This window comes from Vespa crabro, chromosome 15 (genome assembly GCF_910589235.1).
Source record: "Vespa crabro chromosome 15, iyVesCrab1.2, whole genome shotgun sequence".
NCBI classification, from domain to species: domain Eukaryota; kingdom Metazoa; phylum Arthropoda; class Insecta; order Hymenoptera; family Vespidae; genus Vespa; species Vespa crabro.
Genome location: NC_060969.1, coordinates 5452320 through 5471714, shown reverse-complemented (window position 1 = coordinate 5471714; position 19395 = coordinate 5452320). Strand labels below are relative to the sequence as shown.

Below are 19395 nucleotides of genomic sequence, written 5' to 3'. Positions count from 1 at the left end.
GTACTTGAACGTATTATATTAGCATAAAAGCTAACAATTTTGTTGGTTTATTTATTCCCCTTTTTTTTTTTGTATCTTTTCTTTTATTTTCTTTTATTCCATTCGATTCGGGCACACAATTATTGCATTTATGTATGTATGAATTACGAGAATACCGGGTTGTGTTTTACAGCTTTTAGCGGTACACGCATGTAAGTGGATCCGTTTTACAATGATAAAGCTGGCAGTAAGAGTCGGGTCGACATTAATCCGTGAAGGTTTATTTCGCGTGGGCGTAGATTAATTAACACCTCTTATTCGTCTTTGAATCTCGAACGATTTAATACTATCTGCTGTTACAAAAAGAGAGAAAAATAGGAAAAAGGAACGTTCGTGATTTACATGATTTTCGATCTCTCGAAAAATAATAAACAAGTGAAAAGCTTTTCGTTCGGACTCGGAGGAAAAAACGCATATCTGTGTAAATACGGAAAAGTTAAAACTGCGCGAGGAAAACAATTCTGTCCTCCCGCGGTGGAAATAAAAATTAGAAAAAAATATATCTGCTCGAGAACGAACGAGATAAAGGCTGTTTGTTTCCTTTTGAAAAGTCGAAGGGATTATAAAAATTTAAGAAATAAAGCATTGGAAAATCGTTTCCATTGAATTTTTCAAACGTGCATGCAACATTAAAATATTGTCACGATTTTGACAACACCAAAAATACACGTTTTTCTATCTTGTATTTTCTTTTTTCATTATTCCTTTTTATTCGTAAATTCAAAGAATATTTCGCGATTTTTCACAGCTGCGAGACGAGAGACGTATGGAAATGAAGAAAAATAAAATAATAAGTAATTCTCTTGGGAGGAATCTTTTTTTCTCGATGCAATGAAAAAGGGAAAAGAAAAAAAAAAAAAAGAAAAAAGAAAAAACTTGAGATTCGCAAAGATCGTCTTTTCTACGTATTCATTAGTTATATAAACGATATTTTAATATCCAGTCACATTGCTTGGTCGATCTGAGGTGGCCACAATTTCTTCGGCCGGAAAATTCTGCGAGACCGAATTTTTTGTTCTTTTTCTTGGCCAAGGAACTCTAAATTAACGACTAAGAAGAACGCTCTTCGCCCTCTGATGGATAAATTGCACTCAGCGTTTGACGCTACTCTTGTTCGCTTTCTCTCTTTCTCTCTATTTCTTCTTTTTTATTGATTTCGTCAATCGAGCCATGGTCGTCGCACGACATACTACAAATGTACATGTTGTAAATTAATAAACAATTCGAAGTAACTCGTAAAGCATCAGTCTTAGTCGTTAGGAAGTTGAATAATTTTGCGCATATTTCCAAGTTAATATTTGACGTACATAGTTGGTAAGTATATGTGTGTATATGTATACGTATATATGTGTACATTAATCGAAATTATACAAGGAAAAATTAGAGAGATCTTCGAGCCAAAATAAGAAACGATTCGTGTGTTCATTTTTGATAATAGATCCAAATTTTGTTGTATTCTAATCTCTTTCTCTATTCCAGAAATTCGCACGCTCGATAAAAATGAAATAAACGCAAACATTTTCGATCTAAAAGATAAGCACTGCAGATCATTCCGTGATAAATATATAAAAAGGAAAACAATTATTCCTTGTACGTAATAAATGTTCGTGTGTATGTGTGATTATGTTTAGAAGGATTGTAAAATTGATTATGCGCATATATATGCATATATACTATATAATATTATCCCTTGGAATAAGCAAAGAGTCTGTATTTCGATCCTTTGAATCGAATGGCCAGCATTCGATAATTCAAGCGAATGGTTATACAATTTTTTCAAGCTCGTCTCTCGATGGGTGTGTCTGTGTGTTCTCTCTGTGTGTGTGTGTGTGTGTGTGTGTGTGTGTGTGTGTATCGGGTGACACCTTGCAAAAATTAATGTCAATTAATAAAAAAATTTTAAATCGGCCTCGCCTTCGACATATATATATACATATATATATATATACATATATATATGTATGTACAAATTACGTACTCGAAGCACCGCGCATGCTCTCTCTTTCTTTCTAAACAAATACATTTACGATTGCGCCTAGAGGACACAAGAGGGGGGCCGGGGATACATCTAATATAACATTTTAGGTGTGAACGCAGCTTAATCATCTATGCATTGTTTTCTATGTGGCTGTGGCCGATCGAATCGTAACACGTCGTTGGGAATTTTTAACCGATCGTAGCACGAAAACGCGATAACGATAACGACGGCTACGAATGTCGTTTAGAAAGAAAGATCAATGAAAAAGGAAACAAAAAAAGAAAATCTAGACACTATTGCGCTAATGTGCTTGGCCGGCAAGCATATCTACAATTATGAATTTTTATTATTTGTATTTCTTTTTTTTTTTAAATTAAAACAAACATAGAATCAATTTTGAGCGCGTCGTTATAGCCATCACCAATGAAATAATTGTAACGCACGTACTTTTCTATAATTTTTATGTTTTTCTTTTTTTGTTTACCCCTCCCCCCTCCCTCCTGCCCTTGAATACGACAGCTTTATAATTCAAGGTCCTGCTTTGGTTAAGAAAACATTATCTTTCCGATTCGGTTCTCTTCTCTCGAAATAACAGAGGAAAAGATAAAAAGGAGGAAGGGAAAATTTAAATTGCGATTCGAGCTCGACAGAAGGAGAAGAGAGAGAATGTAATAGAGAAGGAAGGCGTATAACGGTATAGGAAAATGGACGTGAGACGTGTAAAATGAAAAGACGAAGGAAGACCCTCGAGAATTGCCGAGACTCAAAACGTACCGAAGCTATACGAATATTTCTTTTTCTTCTTCTTTAATATTTGTTTTCATTTATTCTCGAACACCGTGCCGTCTCGATACGAGTTAATATCCACGTTGTTCATCTATATCAAATAATAATAATTATTATTATTATAATAATATAATATAATATTTAATATATAATAAAAATAATAATAATAAACTCTGCAATATTTAATACAGGCTTGTTCACACGGACTAGATACACTTCCCACGAAGGGATCGAGCGCGATAAACGCTCGATAATCATTATTTCTTTTCTTTTTCTTTGTTCTTTTTCATATCCTTCTCTTCTCAACGCTAACAGCAACGTTCAGCTATATTCGCGTATCAAGATAATTCAGGAACGATTGGATATAGACGTTTGGCGGTTCGTAAACGTAACCGCCATTATTTTACGTGGGTCACCACCACGAGGGAGGAAAAATATAGATATACATGCTTGTGTGTGTGTGTATGTGTGTGCGTGCGTGTATGTGTGTTTGCGTATATATCTTACGTTCTTCGTCATTTGAGAAATTTCTGGAACGTTCGAACAAAGTGTGTTTAAAAATGTCGAAGCAACGTAATCATTCATCAGCAACGACGAAGGGTCCTTGTAGAAAAAGGACTCGCGATTCGCGCGCGCACATTTGTGTGTATGTTTGGGTGGATGTTTGGGTGGATGGGGTGCGGCGATAGAACGAACAAACTGGTTCCTCCTGAGATTAAAATCCTACCGTCAGGAAGAATAAAAAAAAATCACACTGGGAATTTCTAGCTCGTCTCGATCGAGCGTTCATCAACAAAGACTGCAACATTTGGAGGCGTCGCCCAAATGAATATGACATACGGCTGGCATACCGGTACAGCCTTTACCAACTACTCTTTCCTGCACGAGATGAGCAAGACCAAGATTCTGATTGATATCACCGTCGCTGCCACGATGCTGATGCTTCGTGTCGCACCACTGATGACGTTCTCGCCATTTGTCGTCCGAGGCGGCACATAGTAGCACCGACTTTGGTGAGGGCGGACTGACACGATCGCGTGCGATGTTACCGCAAGAACGAGCCTTGTAGAGTCGACCCTTCCCGAAGAGACCCGGTAAAGGTACGCAGAGCTTCTTGTGAACCGCAAAGTAACGGCTGAGCAAACGAATTTTTCTACTTTTGCAGTCGTTCCTGTTTACCGAGGCCCCACGATTTTCCTTTTCGTTCGGAGCTGTTTGATTATTGATCAAACCACCATTTAGATCCTTTCTTCTATCGTCGTTACAACTTTCGACAGTCTGACACTTTGTTCGTTGATCCATTTTGTTGATTTCTCTAGCAGTGGAATTGCTATCCGCTTGCTGCCTACTCACAGCTTGCGACAAACTAGATTTACCGAGGGACCAACCCTGCAAAAGTCTAGCGCCAAAGCCCTTAGCTTTTTGTACGGTCGTAGCAGCGTGCGATAGCGGTTGATTAATACCGTGAGATCCGGTGCTACTTTGGGATATCGAGGAGGACGAGGTGGAGACGTTTTGGACGTTTAAAATCGTCGAGTTGCGAGATACGTGAGAATGATTGTGACAGGCCGCCGATGGGCCCTCGGCTTCTTGCACCTCCGTTATTCGATTCAACGACTGGCTTTCTCTCAAACGTGTCTCGCCTGCTCTTCTTCTACCTGCCCGATGTCTTCTCCCGAAGGCCACTTGATTTTCCGTTGATCTGTGCCTTCCACCGGCCGTCGTATTGCTCGTTGTCGTGTTCGTAGTGCCACCACCATCGTTACGATTAGTATCGGTTGTACTCGATGGCGCTTCGCTCGTAGTATGTTCTCCATTTCCAATACCGCTACCTCCTCCTCCTCCGCCCCCACCTCCGCTCCCTCCAGGATCCTGAGAATCGCTAGAATCGTCGTGACTATCTCGCCTAGGTGGCAGTGGCTTCTCCGTCGTCGCGCCGAGCTTATGCGCTCTCTTCTTTCTACTCTCGCTGTCGTCGTCGCTCGCGTCCGAGCTCGAACACGAAGCCGTTCTAGTTTTATGGAACTTGCTCCTTCTCTGCTCGTATCCCGTCCGTCTTACTACCCTACACTTGGCCGCAGAAGCGTTGTTGTTGGTGCACTCGCTCGAACCCACCGTAGCCTGCATCGCGTCTCCGTCCTCAAGTATCTCGTTCAACGTTAATTGCGGCGGTGACATAGAGCCTGTACTACCAGGCGACGGCATGGTCTTATATTTTGGCATTGAGGATTGATGATCGTCGTGCGTGCTCGAACGAAGAGGAATCGAGACCGTCGACGATTCCGTTAGAATCGTTGTCGTCGTCGTGGAAATTAAATCAGACGGTCTAGAGACAGCTGGCGACATCGCGGACGCTTCCAAATTATGTCCCGTCGATCTATGCTGTGCACCCATTCTCCATTTATTCGCTGGAACGGGCCCTAAAGGTCTCGTACATTCTGTTACGGATTTCGGTCTACTCTCGACGCTCCCTGGCTTTTTCGACCAACCTGGCGACTGAACGATCGAGGTACTAAATTTAGATTTTAAACTTTCATCGAAGATCGAGGATACTTTCGTCGCACCAGGTATTACTTTTTCGAATACCACATTGTCGTCCTGCTGTACAACGACGGTTACGTTCGAACGACGATTCGAGGATGCGTCGGTAAATTTGGCGTCCTTCGTAAACGACTTTAACTTTGATTCTTCTCGATCAGGCACAGCGGCATTGCTCGAGGAATCTTGTTGAGTCGTGAGCCTGGCTGTCGCTACTACTTTGTGCCCAGGATGTTTCTCTGGGAGTTGTCCCAGCCTTTCCTGCAGGATATGAGAGAGCTTCCCCTCCGAACGAGAGCCACGACGATTGAACGAGTTCAAGGTCGAGTTGCTACCACGTTCTTCTCTTCCGGAACACGAGGAAACGTCGTCCTCGTCTTCCTCCTCTTGCACGATGCTGCACTTTCTCGTACGTACGTTCTGCAACGAGAATAGGAATCTTTTTTTCCTACGGCAGGAAAGCTAAGCTAAGGAGGTCACTTGTACGTTCGAACGTTAATCACGATGTTTGGCAAGATGGCAGTCATGCGATACGTACCTGAGGTACGTCACCAGGCGTGCGTGGAACACTCAGCAACGATTGATTCACCGTACCAAGTAAATTTTGATTAGCGTGAAGATTCGTCGTTGCCTCCTCTTGTCTGCTGAAATTGAATCGAGGAAAATGAGGCTGTTTGATATTAATTGTCGCTCGATCTTTATCTATCCACATGTATATACCTATATATATAGACACACACGCACACACACACACACACACACACGCGCGCGCGCACACACACACACACACCTATATATATGATACGATGATATAATACATACCTGGGAGAAACATCAAGTATCTCGGGGCGCGCCTTCTGCACCTGTTCCTGTCTATGAGCTCGCAATTTTCTCTCGGCCAGCAGGAAATACGTCGCCGTTATGTGATTATACTCGTTCTTGTCTAATGCTCTTTAAGAAAGGAGAGAAAGAGAGGAACGATTATTCGAGGAATTCATGGTAACGATCAACGCGAGTAGGATACGATTCGGATCCTTGCGATTTATACTCACTCTAATATTTCTTCCTTGGTGGCAATGTTACCGTTAACCATTTTAGTAATAATAAGATTATGATGATCGTCGGATACTTGTTGACGAGAAACTAGAGGTAACGCTTCCACGGAATCCGTGTCCAATCCTATAGCTAACCAAGTATCAGAGGCTATCTCTTCGAGAGAGGCTCTTCCTTCGGGCTCTCTAACTAACATTCTAGCGATCAAACGTTTACAATCTTCGGAGACGTGTGCTGGAATGGAATACTTGCAATCCATGATCATGGTCAATGTCTCACTGTCGTTTGCCTCTTGAAACGGTGCTTGTCCACAGACCAGCATGTAAAGTATCACTCCGAGCGACCAGACATCTAAACGATCGTTCAAATTTTGAGAAATGATTGAAGAACGAACGGGGGGAAAAAAAGAAAAAAGAAAAAAACAAAAAGACAACGTACCAACTGCAGGAGCATCGTAGCTGTCGCCGAGAAGTATTTCGGGTGCCGAGTAAGCCAAAGAACCGCAGGAAGTTTCGAGCTTTTGACCAGGACAAAATCTATTGCTAAAACCAAAGTCTGTGAGTTTGACAGTACCAAGTTTCTCAAAGAAGACAACGTTCTCCGGCTTGAGATCCCTGTGAACGACGTGCAACCGATGACAATAGGATATAGCACGGACTATCTGTCGAAAATACGTCCTGGCCACCTGTTGAACGAAAGAGCTTTTCATCGATAGAACTTATCAACAAAAGGGAAACTTTGTTTAAACTGTCGAAACTTTCGCGTTTAATCGAAAGGTGAATCATGAGGAAACAGCTGTCTCTCTTGTGAGTATAGAAATGCACACAAGCTTGGCAGCTTTGCAACTACATCCTCGAGATACTAATTTAAGAAGATCGCAAGAAAGTATTGTATAATTCGTACCTCTTCGCTGAGTCCGCTGTCGTGGCGCATGATGTAGTCGTAAAGGTCACCGCCATCGCCCAGCTCCAAGATCAGGTACAGCTTCGTCTGCGTATCTATCACCTCGTACAGTCTCACCACGTTCGGGTGTTGCACCAGTTTCATGCATCGCACCTATTAAATCGACCGACACTGTTGGAAACCGCAGAGAAAGACCCAGAGAGAGAGAGAGAGAGAGAGAGAGAGAGAGAGAGAGAGAGAGAGAGAGAGAAAGGGAGGGAGAGGGGTCATCGACCTCTTATCTCTTTCCACACGATTATCTCGTTGATCTTAACTAGATCCATAACTTGACGGAGATCGTAAATCTTCGTCGACAGGATACACTCGTTAATTCAATCTCGATTTCTTTCCGTCTAGTCTACTCATTGAAATGTTTTTCATTCCTACATTTCGCGCTTACACAAAGTAAAAAAAAAAAAAAAAAAAAAAAAAAGAAGAAAAAAAAGTTGAAAGGAAGACAGGGAGAAAAAGCATCAATCGGAGGCATTTTTTCCTCACCTCTTGGAAAAGATGCGCCCTAGATATCTCGTCGAGTTTGCTCTTGTCTATGACCTTCACTGCAACCTTCTCCCCGGTAAAGACATGTCGAGCGAGCTTAACCACAGCAAAGTGTCCACGACCAAGAGTCTCTTCCAGGTCGTAAAGGCCCGCGATCTTGCCATCGTAGTTGCTGTATCCCACCCTACGATGCATCTCGCCGCTGCAAAGAGACAATTAAGAAATAATAACAATTTATTCGTCATTTTTAGACAACAACAACAACAAAAATAAATAAATAAAAGACAACGAGCGATAAATTTTGCTGTAACGCTTTATATTACAAATTAAAATAAGTTTTAATAGCCTTTCGAACGAACGGTAAAGCCGATCGGCTGAGAACAATCCAAATTTTGTTGTCCTATAGACCGAAATGGAACGCGCGCGGCAGGCTGTCCGCGTTCGTTCGATAAAAGAGAAAGAAAAGTTAAAAAGGAAAAAAGTAGTCATCGAGATAGGTAAAATCGATCATTTCAAGAGGAAATGTCTAACGGCGTCCTCGAGTTCGCCTCTATCGATGGAGGGGTCACGGGGATTATTTTTAACTCACCAAGGCAATAATTAATTAGGCTTTACCAGCCGACCGAGGGTCAATGGCGAATAACCAAGTCGTATTTACGATCTCGGTGCCGCAAAGAATTTCGAAAGGACAGATTTGTATTCGGAGCCATTTAACACTTTCAGACATTGGGCACGATATTTGATCGAAGGAATGTAGAAATTCCTTTCGAAAGCTTTTAAAAATGTGCTCTGAAAAAGATTAATAAAATGGAAACGGCGAGATTCCCAATCGTCTTAAAGTCAATTCCGGTTCGCACGATACTCGAAGTGGCTTGCTTACGTCAAACGCGAACGTATGTCGGAGTAAAGGGGTCGCGTTTAATGCGCCCAATGCGCATAACGTGCAATTTCTTTTTTCTAGACCGACAGAGAGAGAGAGAGAGAGAACGTGGGAGACTAAGGGGCGAAAGGGGAGTTTACCTTCGAACCTCTTAGAACGTCGTTGGCCGATCAACCAGCTCCCGATATCAAACGTTATATAGGGCTCTCGTGTCACGATACACACTACGATGATCGATTACGTAGAATCGAAACTTTCAACTATACACGATTACAAATTCGTAATAACGAATGCGCGATACACGTATTACGTTTATCGTCGTTCATTCAAGCGAAATATCGTCACGATCACGTGCAATGCGCGAAGAAAGATACGATAGTCGAATTTTGCAGACATCCTTGGCGATCCGTTCGAAATAACGCGGACGACCCAATTTTAAGTCCACGGCCCATAGATCACGATCGCTGTCGAGTATTACATAGAAAAGCTTCGTTCAATTCGCGATATTTCGAAGGATCGCCAATCGAGCGTTAAATAAATGTAGAGACGTTAAATAGTTGGTGCCAACAAAAGACCACCGGCAGGCAAATTCGAAGCTCTTCATCTTGGACGATGCGACCGAGCTGGACCGGCATCGGAACGATGCCGAGCGAGCGAGAGAGAATAATATATGCCATATATAAAGGCTTAATATTCAGCATACACACGTAGTATGTATGTGCCAGAGGAGAATTTCGTGCTGCTTTCGAGGACGCGGACGACAAAAGAACCGAGTCTAATAAAAGCGAGAGGGTGCATCATCGAGTAAAGGCTGAGGGCGCATCTCGTCTCTCGAGGTCGAGTAACAAAGTTGGATGAATGCTACTACCCACTAGTGCCCTTACGATAACTTCGTTCTTGAGAATGTATAGCTATCTAGACGTGGCAAAAGCATTAGGAAACTGGGAGAGTGGAATGGAAATTTCTCGGTCGAGTCGAGTAAGCTCTTTCGCGGATATCTCTTTTTGCGCGTGTGTGCGACGAAGCGTCACGCGCCGAAAACAAAAAAATAACAGAAATAATAATAAAAAAAGAAAAAAAGAAAAGATTGTGATATCAAGGGGATTTTAAGCCGGACAAGCCGGTGGAAAAGCTGTCGTGGTGAATCTCGATCGTTTTCGAGTATCTAGATAGAAGGTCGATCGGAGAAGCTTGACACTTCGTCGATAACATTTGCCTCGGCCATTGATATTTACATCGAATATACATATACGTATATACTACAACGGGAAATATTGCCATCAGTACATACAGATGTACCGCGTGCAACAAGCGCGAATAATATAACGCGAAAAAAGTCACTTTACTATCAGCGTCGTCGATGCGACATTAAAAGAATTCGTGAAACGAAACGAAACTACTAATCTTCGCGTAAACCTGCACGATCCTTTTCATTGCTTTATTTTCCTTCTTTTCTTTTCTTTTATTCATATTACTTTACGATGAGGTCGATATTTAACAGAGTTCTAATGCGAACGGATAATGATAAAGAAGTTAAATTGGATCTGCGGATATGTGTATATCCACATACTTGGTACACAGATATGTTTAATCCTGTCATGACGACAACGACGATAGGATCACGTAGGATTACGCAAATTAATTCGATTAGGAGGCACATCATAAATATATGCGCATCTATGCTATTCTATAAGCACGGACACGATCCTTTCGAAACAACGAACAAATTCGATTATCGATATAAGCGAATCCTATCAAGATGCTTCATAGAAATATTCATTTGGACGATAGTGAACGTTTCTTTCTCGTCTCTCCTCCCGGATGGAGTTCTACGATAAGATTTGATCGGATATCCTTGGGAAAACGGAAGAAGAAGCTAAATTTCCTTCTCGTCCATGGGTTAAATTAATTTGCAGCTCTTGCTATTAACAGGATTGGCGACGTTGATTGCTCGATTTGCTACAACTTCCGGAGGAGACTATTTTATCCTCCTTCGTGATTAACGAGAGAGAGAGAGAGAGAGAGAGAGAGAGAAAATTAATAACGAAAAGATCAGAAGAGACGGAATAAATAAGAAAGTCCAAAGATAAATAACGTAATATGATAGTAAATTATATAAAGCGATAGAGTATGCATGATCATCGATGATCATTCAAATTCATTTCGCAACCTATGTGACATTAACATCGACAAAAGTGAAATTATCGCATGAATTATCAACCGGATATATAATTATATCCTCGAGTTATTCGCATAACATTCGACCATTTATCATATCATTACATTCTTTAAGAATTCTATTATTTCTCTTCGTTTATAATTGTCGTCAGTTGATTATCCTAGGATAAACGAAATTTCGAACGAAAATGCCAATTCGTTTGAGATTCAAAATAATTACAAGATACAAAGTAAGGTGTGCCGTGTTTGAAAATAATGTCACAGTAAGCATTTAATAGATAGTGGATGCGTACCGTTACAAAGATTTCTCGTTTCTTTCAGGCGCGAAAGATATACGAGCTTGAGGTATATCGTTTACCATGTTTCTCCTTTTCTTTTTTCTCTCGAAGGTGAGTTCGAGATGGAAAAAAAAAAAAAAGAAAATATCGCAGGTAAACGTAGGAAGGCTTTGAAAATTTTTTACTTAGACGGAGGATGTGCGTAGCCTCGTTGACAGTAATAAGATAGTAAAATCCTATTGCTCTTACTTTGTGCACTGCCCTGAGAGAAAAGTTATGTAATATGTTAGACTCGCGTACACGTACGTACAAGTTCTCGCGAGATCCTTTTTCCTCTCCTTCGAAACATTATTTTCGATTTCCCTCTTCTGTAGAATGGATTAACGGGTGTGGCTATTTTAACGGGACACCTTGTACAAGAACGGACATGGGAAGAGAAACCGGCCTTAGTACAATGCACGAGTATAACGTTACAGGCTAATACTCTAATTATTTCGAGTGAACGTTTTCCTAAATCAATGTTATTTTTTTGGAAAACCAAAAAGTAACAAGAGAGAGAGAGAGAGAGAGAGAGAGAGAGAGAGAGAGAGGGCGCACAATAAAGCATTAAAAGAATGGAAGAGTTAAAGATGTTCCGTTTAAGCTGGCTTAAAGCCGCACTAACGATTAGAAACGATTAGAGCAATTTTTTCTCAATGTCAAAGGTGACCATTCGTGACGGGAATACATGCACGTGCGTTTGCGTTTTCTCTGTACGTGCGCCACGGAACTAATGAATAATAAGACGCGATCAACGAAAGTGGTCCATGAAATCAAAGATTCTCTGTTATTCTTCTCTCTCTTATTCTACATACCATTTTTCTTTTTCCTCGGTTCGTCGATAGACGATGACGTAACGAGGCGTTAGCGTCTTCTCGGAGAAAGATCAAATGTTCCTTTTTCTCTCTCTCACTCTCTCTCTCTGCCTCTCTCTCTCTCTCTCTCTCTCTCTCTCTCTCTCTCTCTCTCTCTCTATCTATCTATCTATCCATCTATCTATCTCTTCTTTACTTGGCCTTTGCCAGAAAAGCTGAGAAAAATTTCTTTCTAAGAATGCTGAAGCTTCCATCTTTGTATCTACCAATCTTCTTCGTCATCGAAATCGTTCGCATTGATTCGCGACGACGTAGACTCGTCTTTCCATGCTTTTCAGGAAGTCAAAGGAGCGTCTATAAAAGTGGAGAACGTTTATTGATACGATACGTCTCGAAAGAAAGGTATCAACCGATGTTTCTCGTCGGACAAGAGAAAGGAATAAGAGAAAGAGAGAGTGAGTGAAAGAAAGAGAGAAAAAGAGATCATAAAGAGCATTTTTCAAGAATACGACTTACCAAGATATATTCGGCGCGAAAAGGTTAAATGACTGTTAGTCTCCTGTCAGGAGTAAACATGGCGGTAACGATATTCTGGAGTTAACTACAAAGAAAAAGAGGGTTTCTCTTTCTTTTCTCTTTCTTCCTTCGGTCGATGAGTTCGCATACTCGCAAGGAGAAATATTATTCCAAATGTGAATCGAAGCGTCACCCTCGTGCACGCGTACTCGTGTAAAGATGGCATATCGTAGAAAATGGACAGAAGGAGAAGGAAAGAGAGAGAGAGAGAGAGAGAGAGAGAGAGAGGGAGAGGGAGAGAGAACGAAACAATCGGCCGGTGCATGTGAACGCATGCGAAAAACATCTCTATTGATATCTTCCTCTCCTCTCCTATCGAATCTTAGGAAAAGTCAGAAGGGTCTAAAAGTATCATCAAAGCAAAAGAAAGAATAAAATTCGGTGAAAGGACAAGAGAGGACAAGTCTTTCTTACCGGGTCCAAGGCAGCTTCAGGAGCCATGTTTACAGAAGAGTCTATTAAACCTTAGAAAAGGGAGGAACGAGATGAAAGGGTTGAGATCTATATATACACGGATGCAAGCAAAGGCAGACACGCGCTTACGCGCACACGCTTAAACGATTATCATACGTACGTACAGGCTTTTACGATCTCAGCTAAGTAGACGACGACCAATGATCCAGCCAGCGACAGCAGCAGCAGCAGCAACAACAACAACAGCAAAGTCGTTCGCCACGATACACCGTCATTTGTTAAAACGAATTCATATATAGGCGCGCTTACTCGCTGTATGGAGCAATGCGCGTCACCTGACGCCGTTGCTCGGCCGACTTCTCCCTCTCCCACTCCCTCTTCCTCCTCCTCCTCTTTCTTCTTCCTCCTTTATTATCCCGTTTCACCGTTACTTTTCGCTTTTCCTTTTCACCGTTTTCCCTTCTTCCGTGGTGTGTGCCTCGGCACAACCTAAGAGAGAAACGGATCGAACTCACGATTCTCGTACGTCCAACTGCAACCCAGACGCAACCCAGGACGCGTGTTTACACAGCACCGTTTGCATCCTTCCACTACTCTTCCGCTCGGTATTCTCTCTCTCTCTCTCTCTCTCTCCCTCTCACACGCCTCTACGGCTTCGACACCCCCACCCAGTCGTGCTTTCTCTCTATCTCTTTCCTCCTTCGTCTTCGTCTTCTTTACTTCGATCCTCTTACAAAGGAGGAAAAAGAAAGCTCTTCTACTCCTTAGGACGTCGCGACACACTTCTCTCTCCGTCGTGCGCGCGCGCGTGCTACAACCCAGCTACCTTTTTAACGTTTTCTATATCTTTCTTTTTCTCTCCTCCAACTTTGTCAGCGCTCCTTCTCGCATCGCCTATCCCTCTCTTTCTCTTTTACTTCCAATCGTAGCAAGCAGAAACGCGCGCGCGCGCGCGCGCATATACCAGGAGACGAGACACGCTCTCCGCCGCCGAACACACATACACGCGCGTTGTTCCGTCTCTCTCTTTCGGCCGATTCTGGGCCGACTCTTCCGGTCTCGTGCACGCGAGAGAGACAAATATGCACGCATACACGCGAAAAATTGAAACGCACGCACACAAAACACACTTCGACGATGGAGATATTTATTGAGATTTCTATTCGCCTGGCAGAGCTTATTCGTCGTGCCAAAAGATTCGCGAGAACGATAGAGACGACTGTCGTTTTGTATCGGAGATAGTTCGTCCGAGAGTACGATATCTGTTGGAAATTCGAGGGAAATGCGCAATCAAAAGTCTTCAGACGCGAAACAGACTCGCGCAGCGAGCTCGCCTCGCCGCGAACTATTTACGCGTTGAAAAGTTAACTTAGAGCTTCCTCCTAGAACGACGAAATAAGAAAGAAGCCGGAGGAGAGTTGCGTATACGAAAGTTTCCCCTTCAAGATACAGGTGGCGCATCGAGAATCCATTATTTCCTTTCTTTAAGTTGCCTGCTTTAAAAACGACAAAAACTTTTTCAACGATACGATTTATTTCGAAAGCGGGAACGAGAGATTTCTATAGTCGATAGTATTTTGAAAATTTCCTCGATATTTTTTTTATTTTCTACTTCGTCGTGATTGGTTAATTTAAATCATTCGACGATATATGCGAAAACTCATTGGACCGTTCAGAATGTTTATATAATCGATGCAACGTTTCGACCAATAACAGTTGCGCTTTAACGAAACAATAATTATCGATACATATTATCGATAAGTCTTTGATCTTATCGAAGCAAGTGAAGGGGCGGGAGGGGGGAGGGTCAAGACATATTGCGTCATACTGGCGCTCACGCTGTGTATCCTTTTGGTGCACGTGCACGTAGTAGGATTTTAACCTAAAATGTATTATTAACTAACAGATCTATAAATAGTTTGTAGAAGATAGAAAGAGATATTTAACGGGTATTAAGAATGCATTAAATAAGACTACGTTATAAACTGTTTAATTCCGTTGTAGTAGTTTTCCACTCGTTTGAGAAAGCAATATTCGCGAATATTCCTAAGTGTCTGATGTATTAGTTATTATCAAGCTCTATGTTTTGTCCTATGTTTGGATGCTTTAATGGTAGCGCGAGTAGAATTCTATTGTATTTATTACACTTGTTAGTGCGGATTTTTTTCCTTTTTTGTTTGTTTTTTCTTTTTTTTTTTTTTTTTTTACACATCCGAAGTAACTTTTTCCATTAATATACCTAATAATCGTAAAAAAGGATCAATTTTTTCCTTTTCTTCCCTCTACACGACAGTAGATTTAACTATTAACACTTTTAATAATATTTTAATTGTAATCACTTCAACAGCCATTGATACGTGAAATAAAATGACAACTGGTATATTTGACAATTCACCAAGAGAGATGCAGTTGATTAATTCTGTAGACGATACAGATGCCAAAGAGGAATATAATAATGTTGAAAAAATAAGACTGAGAAAAGAATTGGGACTATTGGAAGGTGTTGCCATTATTTTAGGAATCATATTTGGCTCGGGTAATATACTTCTCTATTATTGAAAATTGTAAAGGATAATAAGGAAATTGAATTTGTCTATATAAACGTTTCAAAACTTTCCATAGGCATATTTGTATCCCCGAAAGGTGTAATACAAGAGGTCGGAAGCGTAGGAGTTTCCTTGATTATATGGGTATTATGTGGACTATTGTCTATGATAGGAGCATTGTGTTATGCCGAATTAGGCACAAGTATACCGCGCAGCGGCGGAGATTATGCTTACATTCATGAAGCCTTTGGTGCTTTGCCATCATTTTTGTATCTATGGGCTGCCAATCTAATTTTTGTGTGAGTAATAAGTTTTTATCAAGTAATAAATATTTTAAGGTCACTCGTGTGAAAAGTCCAAGCCGATCCAATTATTTTTACTGCAGGCCTACAACCAACGCTATAATGGCATTAACCTTCGCGCAATATGTTCTACAACCATTCTTTCCAAATTGTTCTACGCCGGACAATGGTATAAGATTAATTGCAGCTGTAACTATATGTGAGCATTACTCCATACACTTCCATTCGTTCAATAAAAATCTGTGTATATATATATATATATATATATATATATATATATATATATATATATATATATATATACCTTCATACTAGAATTAATAATAATATCTTTGAAATTTTTTATAGGTTTCTTGACATTCGTCAATTGTTATGATGTAAAAGAAACAACAAAGATGCAGAATATATTTATGTTTGCCAAAATTGCCGCTTTAGTGATTATTATTATAGCTGGAATATCGTGGCTGTGTATGGGTGAGTTTAGAATTGTTACATTAACATTGATTGAGCGACATTAAACACTTTTACATGTCCCTTTATTCGTATTGTTTAACAGGACATACAGAAAACTTTGAGAATGCTTTTGAAAATACAAATACAGATCCTGGAAAAATTGCAGTGGCCTTTTATTCTGGAATATTTTCATACTCTGGATGGAACTATTTAAACTTTATGACTGAAGAATTGAAAAATCCTTATGTGTGAGTTTTTAACACTTTGTTATTGATAATTTTAAATTCATATCAAGTTCATATTCTTGTATAATAAATTTTTATTTCAGAAATTTACCACGCGCAATTTACATATCACTGCCTTTAGTCACATTAATCTACGTACTAGCCAATGTTGCCTATTTGTCAGTTTTGACGCCGACCGCGATGATTGCTTCGGATGCGATTGCAGTAGTTAGTATAATTTTTTTTTTTTTTATAAAACATATTTATTTGCTCCTCGTGCGTCTCTAAAAACTACTTGTACTACTTTTGCGTTTAGACGCTTGGAGATCAACTTCTTGGAGTTATGGCATGGGTTATACCTGTTATGGTTGCTATTTCCGCATTTGGAGGATTAAGCGTTCACATTATGACTTCTTCCAGAATGTGTTTTGTTGGTGCCAGAAATGGACATTTTCCATCTATGCTTAGTCATATCAATGTATCAAGATTTACTCCTACACCTGCTTTAGTATTCCTGGTTTGTATTTTCTACATAATGTACGCATGTGTGTGTGCGTGTGTGTGCGCGCGCGCGCGCGCCTGTGATTATCTATTAGAATCGTAAGTATATTCGATTCTTCTTTTTCAGTGTATATTGTCATTAATAATGTTATGTACGAGTGACATATTTGTATTGATAACATATTGTAGCATAGTGGAATCTTTCTTCATTATGTTATCAGTAGCTGGTATTTTATGGCTCCGATATAAAAAACCTAATATGATCAGGCCGATAAAGGTATATTCATTAAGTCATTTTATAATATCGATTTATGCACTTTGTTCCATTCTTATAGCATTATTCATTTCATAGGTTCCTTTATGGATTCCTATAACGTTTGTAGCATTATGTGCATTTCTGGTATTGGTGCCCTGTTACGAAAGACCTTACGAAGTTGGTATGGGTATTTTAATAACATCCTCCGGTATTCCTGCTTACTTCATGGGCGTTACATGGCAAAATAAACCAATTTGGTTTCAAAAAATTAATGGTACGTACGATATTATCTATAATAATATGGCCCGTAATTTGAAGATTTTTCTATTATAAAATTTATTTGTATTTTAATTTTAAAACAGTCAAAGCCACGCATATCATACAAAAATTATTTCTATCGGCGAGAGAGGAGGCAGAAGATATGGAATAAGGAAGTCGTGTTCACTTTGGTAAATGAAAGAAGAAGATACTCAAGGTATATAAAAATGGTCCTTGATTTTTGGCAGCTTTTTTTCCTTCTTTTCTTTTCACCTTCAGTCGGTCGTATTAGATCTCAAACATTAAAGCGAATAAGTGATGATGAACAAAAAGAGACATCGTACAGTTTTTTCTTAATAGTTTACGATTGCAATAAAAAATTTGCGAAAGGTCAAGCTGTACGCTTATTTCATAATATTGATGAGTAGATCTGAATTTCAATTTTTTTTCTTTCTTTCATTCTTTTTTTTTTTTTTTTTTTTTCTTTCTTTTTTTCTTATTTTTCTTATTTTTTTTATATGCTTTTATATGTATTTTTAAATGATATCGCTTGTGTGTCATTAATATTTAACTTGATTTGTCTCGAATAATAATGATCTTTTGATGCAGCATATAACGAAAAGAAACAATTACTTTTGAGACTGAATTTCTGTTTTCTATAAACATTATACTTTCTCAACATGATTATTCAATAGATGTTTAAATAAAAAAAAATTTTGTACAATGGATATACATATATTTCTGTAATATATTATTCCGTACGTATGTATAAACATTACGTATTATTAATGTGTTATATTTTCTATCCTTTAAACGAGTATAGTATTGCTTTTACGTATACCATAGTTATTAACATAAAAAGGATTTTATTAAATTCTACTAACAATATTTATGATTGTACTTACGTAGATTGTACGTAATAAGATAAAATACGACCGCTTTTATAGTTCACAGATTTAATAATTACATCGCAAAGGTATAAGAATGTTCATTAAATACATACGTTTAATTATTATTGTATCTACTATTTAATTTATTGCTCGTTGAGGATTAAAAATTTGACAGCTTTTTATACTATTTAAGATGTGGTTATCTTCACTGTGATAAGAATAATAAAGTATTTTATAATCGTACCAAAATAATTTTCAATCCAAAGGGACTTGTGTAAGTTGAGATTATGAATTAATATTTTATTATAATTTTATTGTAATATATACATATACATACAAGTGTATATGTACACATACACACACACACACACACACACACACAGCAGACACACATGTATATATATATATATATATATCAATTGTATACAATTGAGTACGGTTAATTAATAAAAAGAAATATTCCTTTCTAATACATTAGTCGATTAAATTTGTAATGTAAGGGGAGAAAAAGGAACTGCAGGGTCCTTCGGTCGAGAGCATAAGGAACTTTCCGCGGTTGTGCCTTTAAAGTAAAAAATATAATTATCGATTAAATTGCAAGTTAAATTTCTATGAAACTTAACCATCCCATATGGATACAAGCGCACGGACGTAATCGGAGAGGTTGCACGATTCTACGAAAAAATTGTAATATATCTTTGTTTACGAAAGAAATACTTTAATAGAGCATGACAAGAGTTACGCATAAACTTAATCAATATGGAAGCAATAGTTTAACTAAACTTTATAGAGAATTGGATCGCATTATTGAGAAGAGAGAAGAAGAAAAGATATTGTTACTTCATACAATTTTTTTTTCTTTTAGTTATCTTCTCGGAATATTCCTGTTGATTTGATTTAAGTTCGTTCTTAAAGGATGACGAATTATCTTTGTGACGTAATTCTTCATAT

At 39.3% G+C, this 19395-nt stretch overlaps 2 protein-coding genes across 7 annotated transcripts; one reads left to right on the top strand and one right to left on the bottom strand.

Moving 5' to 3' along the window:
* Position 1: 1 nt before the first annotated feature.
* LOC124429435 (SNF-related serine/threonine-protein kinase) lies at positions 2-14422 on the bottom strand. Of its 4 annotated transcripts, none has more exons than XM_046974724.1 (8): positions 13175-14422; positions 7835-8036; positions 7298-7450; positions 6833-7079; positions 6394-6745; positions 6164-6292; positions 5880-5985; positions 2-5761 (listed from the first exon to the last, which is right to left on the bottom strand). In XM_046974724.1, the coding sequence occupies exons 2-8, from the start codon at positions 8027-8029 to the stop codon at positions 3593-3595; spliced, it is 3351 nt and encodes a 1116-aa protein (XP_046830680.1). In that variant the 5' UTR covers positions 8030-8036; positions 13175-14422; the 3' UTR covers positions 2-3592. The 4 variants fall into 4 exon arrangements, with proteins under 4 accessions (XP_046830680.1, XP_046830682.1, XP_046830679.1 ...); XM_046974726.1 differs by having other exon boundaries at positions 5880-5982; positions 13179-14422; XM_046974723.1 differs by having other exon boundaries at positions 13179-14421.
* A 413-nt stretch (positions 14423-14835) lies between these two features.
* Positions 14836-18853, top strand: LOC124429485 (Y+L amino acid transporter 2). Of its 3 annotated transcripts, none has more exons than XM_046974827.1 (11): positions 14836-14963; positions 15362-15550; positions 15637-15859; positions 15946-16061; positions 16211-16336; positions 16419-16563; positions 16644-16767; positions 16856-17056; positions 17168-17317; positions 17393-17570; positions 17659-18853. In XM_046974827.1, exons 2-11 carry the CDS (start codon positions 15382-15384, stop codon positions 17724-17726), a joined length of 1500 nt encoding a protein of 499 aa, XP_046830783.1. In that variant the 5' UTR covers positions 14836-14963; positions 15362-15381; the 3' UTR covers positions 17727-18853. The 3 variants fall into 3 exon arrangements, with proteins under 3 accessions (XP_046830783.1, XP_046830784.1, XP_046830782.1); XM_046974828.1 differs by having other exon boundaries at positions 14842-14903; XM_046974826.1 differs by lacking the exon at positions 14836-14963 and adding an exon at positions 14971-15126.
* The last annotated feature ends 542 nt before the right edge of the window (positions 18854-19395 follow it).

Excerpts from the sequence above, each read along its gene's own strand:
- LOC124429435 (XM_046974724.1), bottom strand. The coding sequence starts at position 8,029 with ATGCATCGTAGGGTGGGATACAGCAACTACGATGGCAAGATCGCGGGC. Across the intron at positions 7,451-7,834 it reads GGGCGCATCTTTTCCAAGAG|GTGCGATGCATGAAACTGGT; the intron begins GTGAGGAAAAAA and ends TCGATTTAATAG. Across the intron at positions 7,080-7,297 it reads ACAGCGGACTCAGCGAAGAG|GTGGCCAGGACGTATTTTCG; the intron begins GTACGAATTATA and ends TTCGTTCAACAG.
- LOC124429485 (XM_046974827.1), top strand. The coding sequence starts at position 15,382 with ATGACAACTGGTATATTTGACAATTCACCAAGAGAGATGCAGTTGATT. Across the intron at positions 16,062-16,210 it reads AATTGCAGCTGTAACTATAT|GTTTCTTGACATTCGTCAAT; the intron begins GTGAGCATTACT and ends AATTTTTTATAG. Across the intron at positions 16,768-16,855 it reads CTTCGGATGCGATTGCAGTA|ACGCTTGGAGATCAACTTCT; the intron begins GTTAGTATAATT and ends TTTTGCGTTTAG.